Source organism: Canis lupus, chromosome X (genome assembly GCF_048164855.1).
Source record: "Canis lupus baileyi chromosome X, mCanLup2.hap1, whole genome shotgun sequence".
Taxonomy (NCBI): Eukaryota; Metazoa; Chordata; class Mammalia; order Carnivora; family Canidae; genus Canis; species Canis lupus.
The window spans coordinates 56,279,148-56,298,632 of record NC_132876.1 but is presented as its reverse complement, the minus strand read 5'-3'; the positions used below and the strand labels follow the sequence as shown (position 1 = coordinate 56,298,632).

Below are 19,485 nucleotides of genomic sequence, written 5' to 3'. Positions count from 1 at the left end.
ACTTACTTGTTCCCTGTCCTTCTAGCTGGTCTTCTGGGGAAGGGGCCTGCTGTTCTGATTCTCAGGTGTGTACACCTGGGGGAGCTGCCATGCCCTGTGCCAGGTGCAGGGCTCAGTGGGAGATGCTTATCCTGTGAGGCCCCTGTTCCCAGATGGCCCTGCTCCATCCCAGGCACAGGGTGACATCAGGAGGAACAACCCCACTGGCGGCAGCCAGCTCTCCAGTTCTGGAGTCAGCTTTTGCAGTAACTACCTCAGTCTCCCAGTCTGCACTGGCCTGGATACTCCGGGGGCGGGGGATGCTGATTTGCACAGCTCGGGGCCAACCAGCTGCAGGAGAATCCTCGCTGTCCTGTGCCCTCCCTGCCTCTACCTGTCCCAAGGAGATCACAGGATCATGTTCTGTGTCCCCCAGTGCCTGGGCTCTGGGGCCTGTGCTGCTGCTATCATGCTCCCAGGGCCATGGAGCCCCCTCTGTGTGGAGCCCCTGCTTGAGCCGCTGCCTGAGCTGCTCCCGAGGTCTTGCCAAGCACACGCTCCAGCCCTTTACCACACTCGGCCTGCTGTCTGGAGCTCTCTCCCCCTGGGCATACCTCCTCTGTTAGTGACCCCAGGAACCTGGGGCGTTCCACTGCCCTTCCTGGGGTGTTTCCCGAGTTCCCTGAGAGCATCTTTCCATCCAGAAAGATTGGTAAAGTTCCTGCTTCTCCAGGACTGGGCTTTCCTGTCCTGGAGGCACTCACCACCTGGCCTTAGCCTGGCTCCTCATGGGGCCCCTCCCCCACTGGATTCTATTTATTTATTTATTTGTTTGTTTGTTTATTTATTTATTTATTTATTTATTTATTTATTTATTTATTCCTTCCTTCTTCCTACTTTGTTAGAAGCGTGAAATCTTCTCACTGTAGCATTCCAGCTGTTCTCTCTTTAAATCTCAGGCCGAATTCATAGGTTTTCAGGATGATTTGAAAGTTATCTAGGTAAGTTGGTGGGGGCAGGTGACTTGGGGTCCCTACTCTTCTGCCATCTTGCCTGCCCATTTTACATAAGAATTTCATCAAAGGGAATGAATTTCATCAAAGGGAACAACTTTCTGAAGCCATCGTGTGTACCCTAAACCCTCTGTCTGACAACCTGCTTTTCTACATCTCTGCCTTTTTTGACTTGGTTTTTTAGTTTGTAGACCCACATTTCCAAAACAACAAGGCAAGGATTTTGTAATTAAGACTTGGGCTTGTAGAAATTAAATTCAATGGCTTAAAATCTGCCAAATCATGAATAGAAATGTTATTTGGTACTTTGTAGAAAATAATCCAAAAGTGAAAGTTCTGTGCCACTGGAAACCAATTCTTTCATTTAATATGTGTAACTGGAAGTTGAAAGATGGTATAAGAAATAGCTAATTAATCATAAATCTATAAAACAATGGGATCCGTGGGTGGCGCAGCGGTTTGGCGCCTGCCTTTGGCCCAGGGCGTGATCCTGGAGAGGCGGGATCGAATCCCCCCTCGGGCTCCCGGTGCATGGAGCCTGCTTCTCCCTCTGCCTATGTCTCTGCCTCTTTCTCTCTCTCTCTGTGACTATCATAAAATATAAATAAATAAATAAATAAATAAATAAATAAATAAATAAATCTATAAAACAAGAACTTGCAAATGCAAGTATAAAGTAGCAAAGTAGCTTCACAGAAATAATGCTCTTCAGAAAATAACAAATAGGGACAGCCTCGGTGGCTCAGCAGTTTAGCGCTGACTTCAGCCCAGGGCCTGATCCTGGAGACCCGGGATCAAGTCCCATGACAGGCTCCCTGCATGGAGCCTGCTTCTCCCTCTGCCTGTGTCTCTGCCTGTCTCTCTCTCTCTCTCTCTCTCTCTCTGTGTGTCTCTCATTAATAAATAAATAAATAAATAACCTTTAAGAAAAAAGAATGATTGAAATGTGAACCTATAATCCCCTTTATTCTGTTATCAGTTTCATATGGAAGGAACCAAGTTTCATTTGAGACTTCATTGGTACCTATTGTGTGGAGACATAAAAAGCCCTATGAATAGTTGCAGACAACTACAATAATAGTAAAAAACAACTATTTTTGAGTACCTAATCCTTCATTGGCATTTTGCAAACATAATCTGTAATCCTCACAGTAATGCTGCAAAATAGTATTGTAGTTTTGCAGATGAGGAAACTGAAGCTCTTGAGGTTACATAGCCAACCGAAGAACCAGCATCTAGAAACACTGGAGTTGGAATTTTTACTCAAATTATATGATCCTTTTTGCTCTACTACCACTATTTTAGAGGAAAGAGCAACAACAACAAAACTGACCTCTCTCTCTGAGAGTCTTAGAAACTGTTGAAAAGCCAGATGGAACATTTAAGGAGAAGAAAGAAAGGAAAGAAAGAAAAATAACACTAAGTGTAGCAAAACATTAAAGAAATAATATTATATCTATATAAGTCTATAATAATATATCTATATAAATCAATATTTTAATTAATATTTATTTAATATTATATCTATATAAATCTATAATAATATATATAAATATTTTATTTTAATTCTTTCATAAAGCTTAAAATAGTTTAAATATGTGTGCTTTTTCTTACAGTGCGTTATTTCACTTTTTTATAGAAATTTTCTTAGATTTCACCTTTTGATGTTTGAGGAAGGCAGTACTTCTTCAGTGTTTAATTTTCTTTTTGACTCATACAGTTAACTTGGAATTAGTTGCTAAATACAGGCATCACACAAGTGGCTCGGGTTAACTATAATTCCTGCCATGTATATTAAAGGAATCATCAGAAAGTTGTAATTATAATCACAGAGTCAAAATTTTAAGATGGTCAAATTGTAAACTTTGGGCTTTTGTACATAAAGGTATGCAGTACCTTTTCATTTATTAAAACAATGAATTTTGAGAGTCAGTATGGCATGGTATAAATGAAAGACTAGCATAGTTATATTTAGATCATCTTGAAAATAGATGGAGAAAATCACTGAATCAGATATATTCACAACTAGAGGAACTATCATTTTCCCATCAAGTCTACAAAGTTAAGTTGGTTTTGTTTCCTCTTGACCAGAATATAAATGAAAGTTGAATAGGAACTTAGAGATGAATTGAAAAACAATAGTTGCAATGCTTTAGGGAAGAAGAGCTATATACACAGAAAATTCATAAAAATGAGTCCTAAGGAGAGACATCAGTAAAAAAAAAAATCTAATTTGAGTTTTCCTATCAAATATAGAGCTTATATAGTAGGCCAACTAGGGGATTTACATTTTGAGTAGTTGAAGCAAAAGTGGAGGTAGATAAATGAGCTGAAGAAATCTTCAGAATTCAAGTTAGAGAACTACAAGTCATATATGTTCACAGACAAAAATAAGTGGTGTGGGATATATTTATCTTTTATATTTAATCTAATGTCCAGAAAAAAATTAACTTGGCATAAAACAGACTTCTACATTCTTTTGTGTTAATCTTCTGTATACACTTGATTAATATAGCTTTGTACAATTTCCTGACTAATTACTTCACTATTAGTATTTCTATAATTTTAGTAATAGAGCAGGCTAATCTTCATTTCCTAATCTCTAAATTTGTGTTTTGGTAAATTTCGCTAATGAAAAGAGTTTGAAATAAAAAGTTAAAGTAGGAAGAAAGTGGATAGGAAGACAAATTTGGGAAGATTGGAATGAGAAAGTAGAAAGATATGAAAACATTCAGAAAAAAATGAACTGTTGACAGAGTGAAAGTTGATGTGAGTTTGTAGATATTCCAGTTTTAATAGTATCATCCAGAGTTATTTAGTGTAGAAAAGATATTCTTCTAAGTGATGTTATTTGATCTCTCAGTAATAAATGCAGTCAGTAGAGCAACTGTTGATTTGTAAAACAGTATTCAGCCAAATCCATCTATCATGAAAATCCAAACTCAAGACATAAATACTTACAGTTCACTATTCATCAGAAAAGATAAAAAATTACAGATAAAATTAAACACTCTGTTCACTAATCCAATATACCTAGAAAAACTTTTAGAAATAGCCATTGATACAATATATTTTGCTTAAATTTTGACTTAGTATGATCTCATACCATAGCATTATAATTTACTAGTATATACACTTCAGATGTAAACATATTTTTAGCATAACTAATGCTCCACATATTGCCCAGAAGAATAACAACTGAAAAGTGGTTTCTGCTTATTCCTATGATTGGCTCTATATATTTGTGATGAAATTCCCTAAATCTGGAATCCCTGGGTGGCTCAGCGGTTTGGCACCTGCCTTTGGCCCAGGGCGGGATCCTGGGCTCCCGGGATCGAGTCCCGCATCGGGCTCCCAGCATGGAGCCTGCTTCTCCCTCCCTCCCTCTCTCTCTCTCTCTCTCTCTCTCTCTCATAAATAAATAAATCTTAAAAAAAAGAAGTTCCCTAAATCTGTCTAAAGCTGTCTTAGGTACACTATTTGTGTAAATAATACATCTTTATTTCCAACCTTGGTTATTAGTCAGCAACTTCCTTGTGTAATATCAACTTTTACTAAAAAAAATAGCAACACCTATTGTGAATGACTGGTAAAAAGCATTGCTTACAGAAATGACAATTTATTATGTACTAAAGGAGTTAGAAGAATAACAACGTATGAAACATAAGCCAGCAGAAGGAAGGAAGTAAAAATTAGAGCAGAAATAAATGATATGGAAATTTTAAAAAACGAATAGAACAAATCAGTGAAACCAAGAGCTAGTTCCTTGAAAAAAATAATAAAATTGATAAACCTCTAACCACACTTATCAAAAAGAAAAGAGAAATGACCAAAACAAATAAAATCACAAATGAGAGAGGTGGAATAATAATCAACACCACAGAAATACAATTATAAAGAGTATTATGGGAGACAGAACATAAAGACTCCTAACTCTGGGAAACGAACTAGGGGTGGTGGAAGAGGAGGAGGGCAGGGAGTGGGAGTGAATGGGTAATGGGCACTGAGGGGGGCACTTGATGGGATGAGCACTGGGTGTTATTCTGTATGTTGGTAAATTGAACACCAATAAAAAATTAATTTATTAAAAAAAGAACACCTTATTCAAAACTTTAATAAAAAGAGTATTATAAAATATTATATGCCAACAATTGTACAACCTTGAATAAATGGATAAATTCCTAGAAACATATAAACTACCAAAACCAAAATAAGAAGAAATATAAAACTTGAATGGACTGATAGCAAAGAAATTAAATCAGTAATCAAATTCTTTCAGTAAACAAAGTTCCAGGGTTGGATGGCTTCATGGGTAATTCTACCAAACATTTAAAGAAGAGTTAATACCTATTCTCACACTATTTCAAAAAATAGAAAAGGAAGGAAAACTTCCAAATTCACTGTATGAGTTCAGCATTACTCTGATAACAAAACCAGATAAAGACCCCACTAAAAAGGAAAACTGCAGGCTAATATTGCTGATTAACATTGATGCAAAAATTCTCAATTTTTTATGAAGAAGTGACAATTTGTAAAATTGAACTTGTATAAACACCCAAAGTTGATATCTCAGAACCGCACTATTAATTATAATAATTAATAATCTTAATCTATTTTAATCATAATCCTTCATTTTACCATCATGGAAAATTGTATGAATCAACACCATTTAAAAGGAATTTTCATTCTTGTTTCTTTAGTCACTTGTATTTTAAATGAACACACACGCTCAAAATTGAATAAAATAAAATGATATAAATTCATATATTGAATGACCATAGATAATTAAAATGATAATGGGTGTGTAAAGGGTGGGTAATAGATTCTAAGGTAATTTTTTGTTGAAAAGTATGTTAAACACTTGTGTTAGTAATACTAGAAGTATAGTATAGCCAAGAGACCATTACAAGGATACAAACCATATATATTAAATAAATTGCTTTATTCTGACTTTTCCATTTAGATCCAGTAATAGCAAAATATTACCTTTTCCTTGTTAGCCAGGTTAGAGAATCATTAGGCTACTTTAATTTGAGTTGCAATCACTGATTCTATGCTATAAATTATAGGTATATAAATATAACTTGAATGATGCCAATTAAAATTTTTATACAAGCGATTTTTCCATTGTTCAATATCCCTTTAAAAGGTACCACTACAATTGAAAAGTATGATCTCAGAACCAACAGCTGGCTACATATTGGCACCATGAGTGGCCGTAGGCTTCAGTTTGGAGTTGCAGTTATTGATAATAAACTCTATGTCGTGGGAGGAAGAGATGGTTTAAAAACTTTGAATACTGTGGAATGTTTTAATCCAGTTGGCAAAATCTGGACTGTGATGCCTCCCATGTCAACACATAGGCATGGCTTAGGTAAGAGCTTACGGTTGTATAGTTTCTAAAGAATGTGTCGTTAGTAGAGCTTTTAAAGAATTAAATACAGTTGCGTATTATTGGGATTTTACTTTAATTCCATAATGGTAAAAATACAGTATAATATTAGTTTCAGGTGTACAATCCAGTGATTCAACAATTCCAAACATCACCCAGTGCTCACCTTAGTGCACATTATTGGGATTTAGCCAAACCCTTAGTCAGAATGTCTCCAAAATGCTGAGAAGGTTAAGCAAATGGTAAAAGCTTGTGAAACTTTTTTCTTGTTTCAGATATCATATATGCTAATCTTACATCCCTTCAAATGTATTTTAAAGGGTATCAATTTAGGAAGGATAAAAGTTTTATGAGGAGTACACCAGTGAGGAACATAAAACTACAATAGGGAGTTTTCTTCTAAACTAAATTTGGGGGGGGGGGAAGCATTTGATAATGGAGAGACATTGTGTTTCTAATTTGATGAACTGTGTCCCTTCCCATAAGAGGCAAATATGTATTTCAGCAAAAGCCTTGGGATACAGGTCCAAGGCAGGAATATTAAGAAAAAACTACTTTAATTGAGAGCAACTTATACTTGAGCCAGAGATTCCCAAGAAGTTTAAGAAAGATGAAGTGGAGATTTCTCAAACAGTTGGGAACTTTGATTCTCCTGAATATTTGTCAAGGTACATTTTTCTTCATACAAGTCTCCACAAATTTTCAATATCATAGAGTTTGTTGTAAAAGCATAATTTCCTTATTTTTTTAAGAACTGACTTACACACACACACACACACACACACACACACAAAGAACTGACTTACACAGCTAAAAAGTGGCAGATTCAAGACTGGTATTGTTTTTTCCAAAAAAAATATTTAAAAACTGTCTATGTCAAATGATAAACTATATAATTATTCAGCTCAGTTGTGTCAATGTGATTCCTAGACAATGTTTAGAAAAAGAATCTCACAGAGAAATGACAGCAAGTTTTCAAAATCTAATTGATATTACCAAGAAAGTAGAAGTGAAGAATTTATACCACTGTGATGCTGATTGAGATGGTGGAAAAGACGAGTTATGTGAATTCCCAGAGAATCAGTTAGATAGGGGCTACTCATAGTATGTAATGGAACAAATTTCTAATTAAACCTCAAAAAAGTCCCTGTTTATTTTGTTATCTCCTGGGAATATTTTTATTACTATAAAAAAAAGCAGGGATTGGAAAGGCCTACCACAGTTAGTCTGCAATTCTATGAATTATCTAAAGGTCAGTATAGATGTCTCATCTATCCCTTATATTTAAAAAACTGATGTCAAAATGATCCCCCAAAAATTAGTTTTCATTTTCTATTACATCCCCAGAAATGGTGTGTTCCATTACTTCCTTTAACTTCAGCATTACAACAATGATACCCTCCCATGATACAGTAGCTATTTCTGAAAATTTCTTAGGGTTAAGAGACCATGTTTAGTTTCATATCAAGATTAGTCAATTATAATGTATATACAAAATAATTTAAGAAACAAAACAATTTTTAAGCAGCCAGTAGCTTGGAAAATGAAAAAAAAACATTATGTGTGATATATCTAGGTGAGATCTCATGCTATTTTTAATCTTTTAGGTGTAGCCACACTTGAAGGACCAATGTATGCTGTAGGTGGTCATGATGGATGGAGTTATCTAAATACTGTAGAAAGATGGGACCCTGAGGGACATCAGTGGAATTATGTGGCCAGTATGTCAACTCCCAGAAGCACAGTTGGTGTTGTTGCATTAAATAATAAGTGAGTAAACCTAAACATGAATGCTCTTTACTCTGAGGTCATGTGGCACAACACTTCAGTGATATGATCCATTAATCAATAAGCATTCTCAATGACCAGGACATTCTAGTAATCAGTAACAAAAGGCCTTTGTTGGAACTTTTTCTTCAGTATATAGAAAATGCTTGTCTAAATTGAATATTTAGTTAAATATTCTGTATTATCTTGCTACTCAAGCATAGTCCTCGGATGAGCAGCATCAGTATTACCTCAGATCTATTTATAAATGCTGAATTTTAGCCTCAAACTAGACTTCATGAATCAGAATTGGCATTTTAAAAATATCCTCAAGTGACTTGTGAGCATATTAAATCTAAGAAGTGCTTTTATAGGCAAAAAAGTTCCAATTTTACCCTTGAGAAGTTACCATTTTTTTACATCATGACTTACTAAATTTTGGTTAGTCTTATATTAAGGCAAGTCTTTTTATTATTCTTTAAAGAGTTAATTTATTTATTCATGAGAGACATAGAGAGAGATAGAGGCAGAAACACAGGCAGTGGGAGAAGCAGGCTCCATTCCATGCAGGGAGCCTGATGTGGAATTCGATCTCAGGTCTCCAGGATCACGCCCTGGGCTGGAGGTGGCGCTAAACCGCTGAGCCACCCGGGCTACCCTTATTCTTTATCATTCACTGTCCTGAGTGTTCAGAGTTCCCAACTTTATAATTACACCAAGGCCTATCTTTTTGAAACTTTCCCCTTCTTGAGCACTTGCCTATGAAAGCAAGGTAATATATTAAAATCCAATGACATTAAAGGTTGCTATGATCATGAATTGCTGCTTATTCAAGGTAATTATGCCCTTTCTGAAAAGGTACCTTTGGAAACAATGACCAGCATATAAGAGGAACTTGAATGATGACAATTTCAGATGCTAGGATGGATCAGTGGCAGGAGACAGCTTTGTTTGTCTATACTGACTGTATACAAAGTCAATATCTCATCATGTAATTGGGCCCAGTAGAAATTTCAACACAGATGGTTTATAGTATCTTGTGCATGAAGTAGGAAATATCTATACTTAAGAAGTTACCCACGCTTACAGTGTCTTAGAGCTTAAAATACTCCAAAATTTGATTATCTTTGGCCTGACCTCAATGTAAGGTTACTTAGGAACAATCTCCTACTTATTACAGAAAAGACTGAAATCATCAAATTTAACTAACTTAATTTTTTTAATGACTTGTTATTATTGACAACTGAGCATGAAGGACAGTTACAAACATATGGTTTAGTAAATGTTTATTTTCTTTATTGATGCAGGACTACATTTAGATTAAAAATATTGCTCATCATAAGAATTGGCATTCTAAAATTTATGGGAGAAATGTGATAGCTAATATATCTTCTTAGGGAAAAGTCCAGTTTGTTGATTCTTTTTCCCTTAGTTGTTTATTAAGTTAGTCTTCTTAATGACAAATGTTTTTGATACTAAGTAAACCAGTTCATAAAAATAAGAGAGATTCTAATGCTAAGCAGTTGAACCAAGCCAAAATTATAAGGTTGCTGGAGTTAGTCTTTGGAAACATTCTACCTACCCTTTTCCTACTTTAATTTCCAGATTTATGGAGGTATAATTTACAAATACTGCCAGTGCTTTTGATAACTCCTTTCTTTTTCTGTATTCATTTCTCATGAGATGTTTTAATCTATTTTTGTGAAACTTTCACAAAAATTATGAAGCCTGGGTGGTTCATAGACCTTGAAAAGTGCCTTTAGGTAACTATCCATTCGCAAACTGAGACCATCCACTACAAAATACCAAAGGAGTAATAAACTTGAAGTGCTTTGTACAGTATTTTTTTCACTTTTATTTTATGCACAAATTGAAAATGTCTTAAACACACACACACACACACATTTCTGTTCTTTTTTTCCTAGGCTATATGCTATTGGTGGTCGTGATGGAAGTTCCTGCCTCAGATCAATGGAATACTTTGACCCACACACTAATAAGTGGAGTTTATGTGCTTCAATGTCCAAAAGACGTGGAGGTGTGGGAGTTGCAGCATACAATGGATTCTTATATGTTGCTGGGGGTCATGATGCCCCTGTCTCTAGCCATTGCTCCAGACTTTCTGGCTGTGTGGAACGGTAAAATGCTTCCACTTATGTATGTATGTATGTATTTGGTTATGTTTTTCAGAAATGAGAAAGACTTTTATGCGACCAGAAATTAGTCTTCCAGATAAGTGTTAATCCTCTCAGAGTTTTGTTTTGTTTTGTTTTGTTTTTTTTGTAAAATTGCACACTTACCCCCAGGCTCAAAATATTTTGAAGAGGTTCTTCTGTTGTGTTTTAGGTTCACCATAAGAAATATATTCTAAATGTTCTTTTATTGGTTGATAATCACCCTATAAAATAATGAGATAAAAGAGATTCTAGAATAAATAAATTTAATGCCAAATTATATCACTCAAACTATCCACATCTTAAATCCATATGAGTTTACTATTTCAAAAATTATATTGGTCCCCCAAAGGATGAAGAGTATACAGAAAGAATTCCCCAAAAGAGATGATAATTATATTTTGAACAATAACTCTATTTTATTAAGCATTTAATTTTCCAAAGGCAACTTTTTTGAATGGAAGACACTCATTTACATAAAGTGTGATAAATTTGTTCAATAACACAGTCATATGATTTGTAGCTATAACACTCACATTCCCTTCAAGATAGAGTGTGTGTGTGCACATAATAGTTAAAAGATATTAACCTAAGGCCAAGTGACAAATTTATTATCAGTAAGGTTATTATAATTCAGAAAATGGAGATAAGTATGAGTTGATGTTCTTAAAAAAATTCATGATGGAAGTAGAATTCATACTTTGTACCTACACAATATAATGAAGGGAATTCCAGGTCTAAAAAAATTCACAACCAAAACCATGGATAGAAAGAAGAATGATTTGTAGATGAAAGCATACACTTCAGGTTGAAATGTGATTTGGGAGGACAATTCAAAACACAAATAAGTACCAGAACATTTACTAGCCTGAGTGTCAAAGTGGAAGCTTTTGGATTTTAACTTGTAGTTAAGGAACAATTAAATTTGAGGGGAGCGGAATATAACAAAGAAAACAGATTAGGGGAAATTGATCTAACAGTGATACAAAGCATAGAATTTAGGGAGAACAGACTAAAGGGGGGAATATGGATATTACATATTCTTCTAAGAAACATATTACAGGGGATCCCTGGGTGGCGCAGCGGTTTGGCACCTGCCTTTGGCCCAAGGCGTGATCCTGGAGACACGGGATCGAATCCCACCTTGGGCTCCCGGTGCATGGAGCCTGCTTCTCCCTCTGCCTATGTCTCTGCCTCTCTCTCTCTCTCTCTCTCTGTGACTATCATAAATAAATAAAAATTAGAGAATAAAAGGAAACATATTACAGGAAGGCAGGGCAAGATGGCGGAAGAGTAGGATCCCCGTCACCTGTCCCCACCAACTTACCTAGATAACTTTCAAATCATCCTGAAAACCTAGGAATTCAGCCAGAGATTTAAAGAGAGAACATCTGGAATGCTACAGGGAGAAGAGTTCGTGCTTCTATCAAGGTAGGAAGACGGAAAAAAAATGAAAAAGCATCCAAGGGGGAGGGCCCCCCCGCCCCAGGCGAGGAGCTGGGCTAAGGCCCCGCTGCGAGTGCCCCCAGAGAAGCAGGACTTTACCAATCTTCCTGGACAGAAAGGCACTCTCAGGGAACTCGGACAGGATCCCAAGAGGTGAAGTGGAGGCCCCAAGTTCCCGTGGTCACTAACAGAGGACCTGCGCCCAGGGGGACAGCGTGCCACACACCATGGGCTGAGCTCCATAAAGGGCTGGAGCGCGTGCCCTACAGGGCCCCGGGAGCGGCTCAGGCGGCAGCTCAGGTGGCAGCTCTGTGCGGAGGGGGCTGCGCGTCCCAGGAGCGCGATTCCAGCGGCATAGGCACCGGAGCACAAGGCGCCAGGGGACACAGCCGAGGATCCTGCGCTCTCCCTGGGACAGGCGGAGGCCCGGAGGGCACAAGACAGTGAATGCTCCTGCAACCAGGTGGCCCCGAGCTGTGCAGATCAGCGACCCCCAACCCCCGGACCATCCAGGCCTCTGCGGACTGAGAGACTATGGTAGTTACTGCTGGAGCTGCCTCCAGGGCTGAAGAGCTAGCCGCCGTCACTGTTGTTCCTCCTGGGGTCACCTTGTGCCTGGGACTGAGTGGGCCACCAGGGAGCAGGGGCCTCACAGGATAAACAGCTCCCACTGAACCCTGCACCTGGCAGGAGGTGGGGAAGCTCCCCCAGGTGGACACACCTGAGAATCAGCACAGCAGGCCCCTCCCCTAGAAGACCACCTGGAAGGACAGGGGAAGAGCAAGTTCTTGACCAAGCAGCACGGGAAAGCTCCAGGTGAAGTCCAGAGACTTACAGTATATAGAATCAGAGGATACCCCTCCTTGGTTTTGTTTGGTTTTGTTTTGTTTTGTTTCCCTCTCCTTTTTTTCTTCCATTTTCCTTCCTTTTTCCAGTACAATTTGTTTTTAGCCACTCTGCACTAAGCAAAATGACTAGAAGGTTGAAAAAAACCACACACAAAAAAAGATCTAGAAACAGTAATCTCTCCCACAGCATTACAGAATTTGGATTACAATTCAATGTCAGAAAGCCAATTCAGAAGCACAATTATAAAGCTACTGGTGGCTCTGGAGGAAAAAAAGCATAAAGGAATCAAGATCAATAGATGCAGAGAAAGCATTTGACAAATGCAGCATCCATTCCTGATCAAAACTCTTCAGAGTGTAGGGATAGAGGAAATGTTCCTCAGCCTCTTAAAAGCCATCTACGAAAAGCCCACAGCAAATATCATTCTCAGTGGGGAAACACTGGGAGCCTTTCCCCTAAGATCAGGAACATGACAGGGATGTCCACTCTCACCACTACTATTCAACATAGTACTAGAAGTGCTCACCTCAGTAATCAGGCAACAAGAAGAAATGAAAGGCATTCAAATTGGCAAAGAATAAGTCAAACTCTCCCTCTTTGCAGATGACATGATACTGTACATAGAAAACCCAAAAGACTCAACCCCGAGATGGCTAGAACTCATACAGCAATTTGGCAGGGTGGCAGGATACAAAATCAATGCCCCCAAATCAGTGGCATTTCTATACACTAACAATGAGACTGAAGAAAGAGAAATTAAGGAGTCAATCCCATTTACAATTGCACCCAAAAGCATAAGATACCTAGGAATAAACCTAACCAAAGAGGTAAAGGATCTATACCCTAAAAACTATAGAACACGTCTGAAAGAAATTGAGGAAGACACAAAGAGATGGAAAAATATTCCATGCTCATGGATTGGCAGAATTAATATTGTGAAAATGTCAATGTTACCCAGGGCAATTTACACATTTAATGCAATCCCCATCAAGATACCATGGAGTTTCTTCAGAGAGTTGGAACAAATCATCTTAAGATTTGTGTGGAATTAGAAAAGACCCCGAATAGCCAGGGGAATATTTAAAAAAGAAAACTAAAGCATCACAAGGCAGGATTTCAGGTTGTACTACAAACCTGTGGTCATCAAGATAGTGTGGTACTGGCACAAAAACAGACACACAGATCAATGGAACAGAATAGAGAATCCAGAAGTGGACCCTCAACTTTATAGCCAACTGTTATTTGACAAAGTAGGAAAGAATATCCACTGGAAAAAAAGACAGTCTCTTCAATAAATGGTGCTGGGAAAATTGGCCAGTCACATGCAGAAGAATGAAACTAGATTACTCTCTTACACCATACACAAAGATAAACTCAAAATGGATGAAAGATCTAAATGTGAGACAAGAATCCATCAAAATCCTTGAGAACACAGGCAACACCCTTTTTGAACTTGGCCACAGCAACTTCTTGCAAGATACATCCATGAAGGCAAGGGAAACAAAAGCAAAAATGAATTATTGGGACTTCATTCAGATAAAAAGCTTCTGCACAGCAAAAGAAACAGTCAACAAAACTCAAAGACAACCTACAGAATGGGAGAAGATATTTGCAAATGACACATCAGATAGAGGGCTAGTATCCATGATCTATAAAGAACTTATGAAACTCAACAGCAAAAAAACAAAAAAAAAAACAAAAAACAAATAAATCATGAAATGGGCAAAAGTCATGAACAGAAATCTCACAGAGGAAGACATAGACATGGCCAACAAGCACATGAGAAAATGCTCCGCATCACTGGCCATCAGGGAAATACAAATCAAAACCACAATGAGATATCACCTCACACCAGTGAGAATGGTGAAAATTAATAACACGGGAAACAACAAATGTTGGAGAGGATGTGGAGAAAGGGGAACCCTCTTTCACTCTTGGTGGGAATGTGAACTGGTGCAGCCACTCTGGAAAACTGTGTGGAGGTTCCTCAAAGAGTTGAAAATAGATCTGCCCTATGACCCAGCAATTGCACTGCTGGGGATTTACCCCAAAGATACAGATGCGGTGAATTGCCAGAATACCTGTACCCCAATGTTTATAGCAGCAATGTCCACAATAGCCAAACTGTGGAAGGAGCCTCAATGTCTATCAAAATATGAATCGATAAAGATGTAGTATATGTATACAATGGAATATTCCTCAGCCATTAGAAAAGACAAACACCCACCATTTCTTCAACATCGATGGAACTAGAGGGTATTATGCTAAGTGAAATAAGTCAGTCAGAGAAAGACAAACATTATATGGTCTCATTCATTTGGGGAATATAAAAATTAGTGAAAGGGAATAAAGGGGAAAGGAGAGAAAATGAGTGAAAATATCAGTGAGGGTGACAAAACATGAGAGACACCTAACTCTGGGAAATGAATAAGGGGTAGTGGAAGGGGAGGTGGGCGGGGGGTTTGGGTGACTGGATGATGGGCACCGAGGGGGGCACTTGGCGGGATGAGCACTGGGTGTTATTCTATATGTTTGCAAATTGAACTCCAATAAAAAAAATGTAAAAAAATAAACATATCACTGAATCAAATTGATAACACTAATACTCTGTTTCTTTATGGTAATAACTAGTCTGTCAATTTTTATTATAAAGGTTAATCTTATAAAACCATATTAACATTTCAATTAATGAAGAAAAAATACAATATCCATTTTGATAAAAAAAAACTTCAAAAAGGAGTTTTGGAGGGAATATGCTTCAACATAATAAATGTCATATATATATGAAAAGCCAGCAGCCGACATCATGCTCAATGGGGAAAACTGAGTTTTTCCTCTAACAAGATGAGGATATCCACTCTCACCAATTTTATTCAACATATTATGAGAAATCTAAGCCACACCAATTGGACAACAAAAAACAAATAAAAGGTATCCAAATCAGCAAGGAAGAAGGAAACTTTCACTATTTGTAGATGACATGATACTATATATAAAAAATCCTAACGACGCCAGCAAAAAACTACTAGACTTGATAATTTAGTAAAATCTTGGGATACAAAATCAATGTACAGAAATCTGTTGTATTTCTACATACTAACAATGAGACAGCAGAAAGAGAAGAAAACAATTCCATTTACAACTTTACCAAAAACAATAAAGTATCTAGAATGAAACTTAACCAAAGTTCTGACTTGTTCTCTGAAAACACTATAACACTGATGAAAGAATTGAAAATGACACCAATAATGTAAATACATACCATGCTGAAAGATTGGAAGAAAAAAATTGTTATAATGTGTATACTACACATTTAATGCAATCCTTATCAAGATACCAACTACATTTTTCACAGAGCTAGAACAAACTGTCCAAAAATTCATATGGAACCAGAAAAGACCCCAAATAACCAAAGCAATCTTGAAAAAGAGAAGCAAAGCTGGAAGCATCACGACTCCAGTCTTCAAGTTATATCACAGAGCTGTAGTGATTTTTTAAAAAAGTATGTTACTGGTAGAAAAATAGACTCATAGATCAATACAACCATATAGAAAACTCAGAAATGAACCCCCAACTCTAAGGTCAACTAATCTTTGGCAAAGCAGGAAAGAATATCCAATAGAAATAAGACAATCTCTTCAAAAATGGTTCTAGAAGAACTGGACAGCAACATACAAAAGAATGTAACTGGACCACCTTCTTACACCATACACAAAAATAAACTGAAAATGGATTAAAAACCTAAATGTTAGGCATGAAACCATAAAAAAATTCTAGAAATGAACACAGGCAGTAATTTCTCTGACATCAGCCTTAGCAAAATTTTGGTAGATAAATCTCCTGAAGCAAGGGAAACAAAAGCAAAAATAAACGATTGGGACTACATCAAAATAAAAATCTTCTGCATAGCAAAGAAATTAATCAACAAAACTTCAAGGCAACCTACTGAAGAAAGAACATATTTGCAAACACCATATCCCACAAAAAGTTAGTATCTGGGACACCGGGGTCGCTTAGTGGTTGAGCGTATGCCTTTGGCTCAGATTGTGATCCTGGGGCCCTGGGATCAAGTCCCACATCGGGCTCCCTGCAGGGAGCCTGCTTCTCCCTCTGTCTATGCCTCTGCCTCTCTCCCTGTGTCTCTCATGAATAGATGAATAAAATCTTTTAAAAATATCTTTTAAAATGTTAGTATCCAAAATATATAAAGAACTCATACAACTCAACAGAAATAAAAAGCCCAAATAATCCAATTAAAAATTGGTAGAAGGCATGAACAGACAGTTCTGCAAAGAAAACATACAGATAAATAGACTGTTTTCAGAACAAAAACAAAAACATTTAGATGGCCAACAGATACAAGAAAAGATACTCAACATCACTCATTGTCTGGGAAATGCAAGTTAAAACTACAATGAGATATCATCTTACACCTATCTGAATGGCTAAAAGCAACAATGCATGAAAGTCTTGAAGAGGATGGGATGGAAAAGGAATCTGTTTGCACTGTCATTGGGAATACAAACTGGTGCCACTAGAGTGGAAGACAGTATGGAAGTTCCTCTAAAATTTATTTATTTATTTATTTATTTATTTATTTATTTATTTTCAATTTTTCATTTTTTTAAATTTATTTTTTTTAATTTTTTATTGGTGTTCAATTTACTAACATGCAGAATAACCCCCAGTGCCCGTCACCCATTCACTCCCACCCCCCACCCTCCTCCCCTTCTACCACCCCTAGTTCGTTTCCCAGAGTTAGCAGTCTTTATGTTCTGTCTCCCTTTCTGATATTTCCCACACATTTCTTCTCCCTTCCCTTATATTCCCTTTCACTATTATTTATATTCCCCAAATGAATGAGAACATATAATGTTTGTCCTTCTCCGACTGACTTACTTCACTCAGCATAATACCCTCCAGTTCCATCCACGTCGAAGCAAATGGTGGGTATTTGTCATTTCTAATAGCTGAGTAATATTCCATTGTATACATAAACCACATCTTCTTTATCCATTCATCTTTCATTGGACACCGAGGCTCCTTCCACAGTTTGGCTATCGTGGCCATTGCTGCTAGAAATTACCTTATGATCCAGTAATTGCAGTACTGGGTATTGACTCAAAATGATACCAAAAAATTGAAAGGAATAGATGTACATGCTTATTGTAATATTATTTACAGTAACCAAATTATTGAAGCAGTCTAAGTGTCCATCACCAGGTGAATAGATATATAATATGTAGTATATATGTGCACTACTAGCTATTTACCCACAGGATACAAAATACTGATTTGAAGGGACGCATACACCACAGTATTTATAGTAGCATTGCCAAATTATGGAAAAAGCTCAAGTGACCATTGTCAGATGATTGGATAAAGAAAATTTATAAATATATAATGGAATATTATGCAGCTATAAAGACAGATGATATCTGGCCATTTGCAACAACTTGGATGGAGTTAGAAAGTATTATGCTAAGTGAAATAAGTCAGAGAAAGACAAATACCATATAATTTCACTCACATGTGGAATTTAAGAAATAAAACAAAGAAGCAAACAGAAAAAGAGAGAGACCCAAAATCATACTCTTAACTATAGAGAACAAACTGATGATTACCAGAGGGTAGGTGGGTAGTGGAATGAGTGAATTAGGTGATGGGGACTAAAGAGTAAATTTTTCATGTTGGGCACTGAGTATATAGAGTGTATAGATGTATATAATGTATAGAGTTGTTGAATCACTATATTTTATATCTGAAACTAATATACCAGTGCATGTTAATTTTACTAGGATTAAAACAAAAAACTTACAAAGTTTAATACTAAGTGACTAGCTTCCTGATATTCAGTGTATATCTGAAATGCTTCTCCTGAGATTGGTTATTAAGTAATACGAACAAATTTTATTTTAACACTATGCAAAATATAAACATCTGCCTCAAATACTTAATGTATTATAGCCAAATATATGTGATCCTAGGATTATCCACACCAGTTTTCCCCATAATTAGCAATGTAATTATTGATCATCTTTTCATTATGCCAGGTTTTTTTAGCCAAAATATACATAACATAAAATTTATCATATAACCACTTTCAAATGTGAAATTCAGTGGCATTAAGTACATTCACATTGCTGTGAAAACATTACCGTCATTCATCTTCAGATCTTCTTTTGTCTCCTCAAACTGAAACTCTGTATTCATTAAAAAAAATCACATTCCTCACTCACTTCAGCCACTGGCAAATACCATTTATTTTATTTTATTTTCCTATGAATCTGTCATTTCTAGGTACTTGTGGAATCATAAAGTAGTTACCCTTTTGTGACTGGTATATTTTACTTAGACCATAATTTTTCAAAGTTCATCCATGTTAATACCATCTGTCAGAATTTCCTTTCCTTTTAAAGCTGAACAATTTACATTATATGTACACATCATGTTTAATTATTCATTCATTCATCAGTGAACAATTGAGTTGCTTCTACCTTTTGGCTACTGTGAATATTGCTGCTATGAACATATGTGTACAAATATGTGGTTGAAACTGCTTTCAATTCTTTTAGCTAAATACTAAGCAGCGAAATGATTAAATGTTAATGGTATTTTTAATTTTTTGAAGAGCATCCATACTGTTTCCCATAATAACTGCAATATTTTTAATTCCAATCAACAAAGTGAAAGTGTTCCAATTTCTGCAAATCATCACCAATGCTTGTTATTTTCTTTTTTGTTTTGTTTTCTTTGGTTTTGTTTTTAATAGTTATCCCAATGTATTTTAAGTGGTATCTCTTTGTGGATGTAATATGAGTTTCCCTAATAATTAGTCAAGTAATGAGATTGTATTTGTGCGTGG

General features: G+C 36.6%; 1 protein-coding gene across 2 annotated transcripts in view; it reads left to right on the top strand.

Moving 5' to 3' along the window:
• Nucleotides 1–19,485, top strand: part of KLHL4 (kelch like family member 4) — a 155,459-nt gene that overhangs the window by 106,517 nt on the left and 29,457 nt on the right. The window contains exons 7-9 of one of the 2 annotated variants that reach the window (XM_072815498.1): nt 6,142–6,366; nt 7,992–8,154; nt 10,077–10,289. In XM_072815498.1, coding sequence (XP_072671599.1) covers nt 6,142–6,366; nt 7,992–8,154; nt 10,077–10,289 — 601 coding nt within the window. The remainder of the gene's footprint in view (nt 1–6,141; nt 6,367–7,991; nt 8,155–10,076; nt 10,290–19,485) is intronic. The other variant, XM_072815499.1, reaches the window with a different exon arrangement.